Genomic DNA, 6,371 nt, shown 5'->3' with positions numbered 1-6,371 from the left:
TGCGCTATAGCTGTGTGGCGTTCATGAACTATATTTGAGCTCGGAATGTGAAATTAATCACCGGAAAGCAACAGTCAGACAAGAAGACAGTAATTTTAAGCAGAGGTGTCAAAACTATTCACATCCTCTACTTAAGTAGAGGTAGAGATACTTGTATGAGCAAATATTGTAGCAAAAGTAAAAGTAAAAACTTTTTTAACTTTACTAAAGTTAAAGTTAAAAAAGTTTTAAAATGTACTTAAGTACAAAAGGTAAAAAGTAATTTTCATCTTTAAGAATACAAAATGACTTTCGATAAGTCTAAAGTACTTAAAAAGTTCTAGTCATACAAAATACATAATTTTTTCTTTTGTTGACAAAATAAAGAAAAACAGAAAACCTAATCCAGATTATACAATTTCAGCCGGTAAAGCTCTGTTGGAAGAAACCACAGAACCAAGCTGATTAAAGGCAGCCATTTTACATCAGTTAATACTGTCAGGTCTTCCTTTACCATCCTTGGACTAACACCAGAGCGCCACCTTGAGGCCTCTCTCCAGATCGGTTAACGACTGTTTCTGGTTTTATTTCCCCCCTCCATGTGCTGCCACCTCATCATGGTGGAGGGGTTTGAGGGTCCCAGAGATCCTAGGAGCCGTCAGACGCTTCATGCCAGGCTTTATTTGCCCCCCGCCAGGCTTGTTTCCCCCCACAGCAGGCTATGTGTTTAGTGATATTAAATAAGGATCTTTTTCCACCAGTGACAGTAAAGATGGATTAAGCTACAGGTTTCTAGTTGAGGCATTGAACTGGCTGTGAGGGTTATGAACCAGATGTGCCGTCCCTTCAGCTGCCTTTTGACTTCACACGCTGTTATTTCTGAATTATGATGCCTGATCGTTCATCTGACCTTCTGTAACGTACATTTTTTTTGCCTAAACACACAGCTATTTTTTACCTTAAGTAGACTGAAAATATGTTGAGCGACTACTGCTAGCTGCTAACTGCTCTACATGTCTGCTGAAGACAAACAAGAATAAAACAAGTTAAAATCAAAGACAAGTTTATTAAATATTTATATTTCAATCAATAAAAACCAACAGTTACAGACATCTTACAAAATCCATTTGTTTCAATAACTTTACATGTCAAACTTCCTCTGAACCATCAGCAGCGTTCCAACTCTGTCTCTCTAGTTTATCAGCGTCATAATTAGAGGTGGAGCCTGAATATGATGGGAGAACTTTTTGAACAATCTATCAGTTTTTGTCCCTAACAGAAGGTTGGAAAGAAGCAGGACGGCCTTTACATTAACAGATCATCAGAATGAATAAAAACTAGAAGGAAAGGAGAGAGATTCTGTCCAACCTGGAGAGCAAACTTACTTTGTTCTGACTTATTTCCCTTAAACAGCACAAAAGCAGACGATTTGCTTCAGGTGCAGATCAACACAACAAGCCGCACACTGTTAGAGCTAAATCACGTCTGGCAATAAATAAACATCTCATTCATCCAGAAATGAATCACCTTCTGGTGCATAGTCACTGAACTCAACTCAGCTCAATATTAAATAAAGAAAAACTGAAGAAATCGTCTTCTGTCAGCTGGACACCGACCAGCAGCATCCAGCTGACTGAAGAGACAAAACTCTTCCTGCCTGGACTTCACATTGTCGGTGAATGTTCCCTGATGGAGACCAAAGGTCTACTGAGCCAGCAGGGTTGCCGGTTCAGATCCCTGAATCGTCTGTTTCCTGCAGACAGTCCAGGCCATCAGGGCTTCTCCTCGTTGAAGTTACACAGCAGGCTCTTGGCTCCGTTCTGCCATGAATACAGCGTCTCCATTGGAGTTTTTCCATCCTGCAGAGAAGGAGCAGACCAGACTGAGCTCTACTGGACCTGGACCCATGCTGGAGTCCAGCAGCGCCGATGGGACTTACGCTGTTCTTGGTGCTGAGGCTGGCGCCGTACATCATCAGCAGCTTGATCATCTTGAATCGGTTTATCCTCACAGCATCGTGCATTGGTGTGTCTCCGTCCTGCAGGCAGACACAAAAACAACCAGAAACGTTAAATACACTGCAAAAACACAAAACCCTATCGAGTAGTTCTGGCCTACTTTCTGCTCAAAATAAGTTGGTACACTTGAAATAAGACAAAACTAACTTACAAGGAACTGCTCAGCAAGACATACAAGTTATTTTTAGTCAATAATTCCTTAATATTCATGGAAAAGTACAAGTTCCACTGCCAGATTATTTCACTCACTTTGCATATTATAAGTGAAATAATCTGCCAGTGGAACTTGTAGTTTTTCACCAACATTCTGAAATTATTCACTTAAAACATTTTCTTGCTGAAAAGTTACTTGTAAGTTAGTTTTGTCTTATTTTAGGTGTACTAATATAAAATACTTGGTAACGTTTTTGCATTTTTGCAGTGTATTTGAGAAATCAGAGGCGACCTGAAGGTTTATGGATCTAACAATCAGATGAGTTGTTGAGTGTCTGAATGCTCACTCTGTCTCTGGCGTTGACGTCGGCTCCACAGTGGATCAGATGCTCGGCGCACTCGCAGTGTCCGGTCCTCACAGCGACGTGAAGAGGCGTGCTCTGCAGCTGAGCGCATGAGGAGGAGGAAACATCATTTCTACACATCTGCTCATGCAGTCCCGTGTGTCACCACCAGGGAGAGGCAAACTAACCTTGTCTCTGCTGGTGAACTTGGCTCCCTGGTGGAGCAGGAGCTGCAGGGCTGGCAGGCTGCCTCCCCTGCAGGCCCAATGGACGGCTGTGGCCTCCAGCTGCAACACAAACACACACACCGCACTGTCAGGCTGTGTGTGTAATGGGTGTGTGAAACAGAAGAAGAGAGAGTAGGACCTTGTCTTTCTGCTCTATGGCAGCGCCGGCCTCCAGAAGTTTTCTCATCACCTCCACATGTCCTTTGAAGGAAGCTTTGTGCAGAGCAGTTCTCTGAAACTGGAAAATAAAAAGCATTTTATTCATAAACTCTGTAAATTAGAGACGTTTCCATGGTTTTTAACAGTTTCTCTCTCACGTTATCGGCTGCGTTTGGGTTTCCTCCGTCGGCCAGGTACTTCTCCACCACAGGAAGTTTGTTCTCCATAACCGCCATGAGGAACAGCTGCTCATTCACCGTTTCTGGCTGGAAAACATACAAAGCGCCACAGAGTATAAACTAAAGCGACGCTTTGCTGCTGTAACCAGTCCAGTCCGGAACCTTCCATCCTGCAGGACCAACTGGTCCAACTGGAACCTGTTCTGGTTCAGGTGAAAACAACCTGACGATGTCCTACCACTGTCTCTGGTTCTGGTTCAGTTTTCTTGAACACAGAAGACTTCCTCTCCTTCCTCCTCTTCCTCAGCTGCAGGATGTTGAACAGATCGTCCACCGTCTCCAGCTTCAGCCTCCCGCTTCTGTCCGTCTGACGGAGCAGAGACAAAGAAAAGTTTTTAAAATGCCACAAAATCCAGAGGAACTAAAAGCAGGTTTCAGAGAGTACCCTGTAGGTATTGAAAATGTTCCTTAGATTCATTCACAGCAGACTTGGGAAAACACCTTAACCTTTTTAGAAAGGATGGGTTGGAATGTGTGTTGCTACCTTTCATTTAAAAATATTATATAGTGTAAACTATTTTCTAAATCAATATTCAGCTGCAAATATCTTCTAAAGATGATGGGATTAGCTGTTGGCCTGGCAAATATTCCTCTAAGTAGGTAATTGATAAATCCAAGTTGTTGTGCACTTCAGTACCTCCAGGGGGCAGCACAGACAGGTAAAACTGCGCAGTAAGCCTGAAATCAAAACGGAGTTTCAACTTTGTCCCAGTTTAAGTTCAAGGAAGGAATGAAGAGCAAAGAAGCTGCTGCGCACAAAATGAACATATGGAAGTTGAGTAATATATTTAATATTGGCTTTTAATACCAACAAAGTTTCTCTTCTAACATTTTAGCATGTGACAATGCAACTCATCAACATTTAAACTTTCTTCCTGGAAACTGGTTAAAAGATTTGAAATGTTAAAGATTTTTTTTAAACCTCCTTATAATAACTGAGATGTTTTCTTTAGAACCAGGAATGAGACGGAAACAAGCGTTTAGTTTGTGAGTAAAAAAGCTTGGGTCTGGTTCTGGTTCTGGTTCTGGATCCAGCAGAGGAGACTCACGTTCAGAGCCACCACGCTGACCTCCTCCTCCAAAGCTCCGCCTTCCCCCGGCAGCTCCTGGAGCGACCGACGGTCATCCCGCTTCTCCTGGTTGACGGCCGCCTCGTACTCGCCCCCCTGGAAGTCTCTGGGCTCTTTGCCCTCTGACCTCTTACCGGTCACCTGGAGCGATGAGTCACAACGTTTAAACACACAAACCTCATGGTGTCTAAAATACTGTCATTTTTAGTTCAAATATTTCTGCTAAATTACTGCAACTTCTACTAGTTTGTCCAAAAGTTCAATAAAATTATTTATTTTAGGGACTGAAGTAGTAAAACAAAACCATCATTTATGGTGAAGATGCAAAAATACTGTAACTGATGTTAAATTTAAATATTTACATTTGAATAAATTAATTTACACGCCTCTAATCCAGCACACCATCATTCCCAGTTAACAGAGCAGAACCTACCAGTTCTTCCACACTCAGCAGTCCCATCCTGATGAAGCTGGGAGGTTCTGGGACAGATTTGGGTCCTCTGTGTCCCTCTGGTGTCCCTCTGGTGTCCCTCTGGTGTCCCTCTGTGTCCCTCTGTGTCCCTCTGCAGCCTGCGGCTCTTTTATATCAGGCAGGAAAAACGTTCGGTCGGAGTCGTGTTACCGTCCTCGTGCTGCTGCGTCGCGTCCGGCCCCCAGTCCTCCCAGTTTGGACATCAGTGTGTCAGCATGCAAAGATGGAGGACAGGACAGAGGTGTCACTCCGCTGACATGTCAAGGTGAAAACTCTTTTCATCTGAGAACCTGAAAATGTTTAAAAGAAAAACTTTTCATTCATATAGTTCTTATTTTGTTTTTATTTTATTTCCTTAACTTGTAAATGTCAAATTTAATTTAAGTTTAAGTTATAAGAAAATATATTTATCTTATTGTATTACTTTGACTTTTGATTTAGGATTTTAGCTAATTTTGCACATGTACATTTTAATTTGGACTGTACTTTACTTTGTTAAATCCCTTACAGCTCACTTTTTAGAGAAATTTTATTTTATTTTAATACACCATTTAAATTTTAATTGTTACAAGAAAAGTAACTTATACATTTCTTGTAAAAATGTTTTGTAAGAAATGTATATAATTTCCTATTAGTTGTAGTAGAAGTATTTCTTTTTCACCACATTATTACATTTTTGCTTGAAGTTGAGATTCAAGAGTAAATTATTATATTTTTATTCACCATTAAGCACAAATCCTGTGTAACTCTGGTGAGTCAAATTAAGTTTATTTGTATCGCACATTTCAGCAACTAGATAGTTCAGATTATTTTACATCATAAAAACAAAATACAGTCAGCAGTTATGAAACATGCAATAAACATTATTTTTTGTCAAATATTAAAATCAAAATAATTTTGTCAAGTCATCTTTATTGATTAATGTTCCAGTGATTATCAGCAAGTGGATTTCTATCCTCGTTTCCTGAAGCAAACTCAGAGTTTCAGCTGTTTATATGTAACTAGAATTAAATTTACGTTAAAATTAATTTAATGTGGGAATTTGAATCAGAGTGCGCCCTCTTGTTTACTTTCCATCTCTGTTAGTACAGTATAATTCTGTCCATCACCTGTGATGTGAGTCACTATTAATAGAAATCCATTTTGTTGTATCCATGTAAAAAAAAAAAGATCTAAACAAAGTTATATGAATAAAAATGTGTATTTATGTGTGTATTAAAACAGAAGCTGCTTTATGATGAAGATTTAAATGAGGAAAATCGGATCAGGAAATGCAAAACATTTGCTTCTAAACAAGCTGCTAATTAAAACTATGACAACATCACTTTATAAAATCTATAACCTGAAAATGAAAGTCAAACTATCTTTTAAATGTAGTTGTAAACAGACGTGCAGCCATGTTTAGAGGAGGCTCATGTTTTTAAATCAAATGTGAAACAGAGCGATCCGTTTTCCCGTCATTAATCCCACCATGCTGAGCATGCAGGGAAAATGCAGTGATGTCACCGTGAGAAGGCAGGTCGATGATGCTGGAGGAATAAATAGCGTCTCTTCCAAACGTCTCCTGAGAGCCGGTGGCTCCTGGGTGTCATCAGGCCGTCCGTCAGCGGGGCGGTCACCTTCCTGGCCAGCTGGTCAGTGTGGTCAAACTTCACGTTTCACATCAAACAGGAACGCATGAGGACCTGTGGCTGAGCTCATCGCTCACCA

At 40.7% G+C, this 6,371-nt stretch overlaps 1 protein-coding gene across 1 annotated transcript; it reads right to left on the bottom strand.

Annotated features, from left to right (window-relative positions):
• Window positions 1–1,684: 1,684 nt before the first annotated feature.
• On the bottom strand, window positions 1,685–4,765 carry ankrd1a (ankyrin repeat domain 1a (cardiac muscle)). The gene is made up of 9 exons (XM_032552602.1): window positions 4,623–4,765; window positions 4,169–4,330; window positions 3,298–3,426; window positions 3,039–3,146; window positions 2,861–2,959; window positions 2,683–2,781; window positions 2,498–2,596; window positions 1,919–2,017; window positions 1,685–1,838 (listed from the first exon to the last, which is right to left on the bottom strand). Exons 1-9 carry the CDS (start codon window positions 4,647–4,649, stop codon window positions 1,752–1,754), a joined length of 909 nt encoding a protein of 302 aa, XP_032408493.1. The 5' UTR covers window positions 4,650–4,765; the 3' UTR covers window positions 1,685–1,751.
• Window positions 4,766–6,371: the final 1,606 nt, after the last annotated feature.

This window comes from Xiphophorus hellerii, chromosome 22 (assembly GCF_003331165.1).
Source record: "Xiphophorus hellerii strain 12219 chromosome 22, Xiphophorus_hellerii-4.1, whole genome shotgun sequence".
Taxonomy (NCBI): Eukaryota; Metazoa; Chordata; class Actinopteri; order Cyprinodontiformes; family Poeciliidae; genus Xiphophorus; species Xiphophorus hellerii.
Note: the sequence above shows the minus strand (reverse complement) of the source record. Positions and strands in the feature narration are given on the sequence as shown.

What these genes read in the sequence shown, in the direction of transcription:
- ankrd1a (XM_032552602.1), bottom strand. Translation starts at nt 4,649, where the DNA reads ATGGGACTGCTGAGTGTGGAAGAACTG. An exon ending in AACCAGAACCAGAGACAGTG is followed by an intron (nt 3,147 to 3,297) that starts GTAGGACATCGT and finishes TATGTTTTCCAG; the next exon opens with CCAGAAACGGTGAATGAGCA. An exon ending in AGTTCACCAGCAGAGACAAG is followed by an intron (nt 2,597 to 2,682) that starts GTTAGTTTGCCT and finishes TCATGCGCTCAG; the next exon opens with CTGCAGAGCACGCCTCTTCA.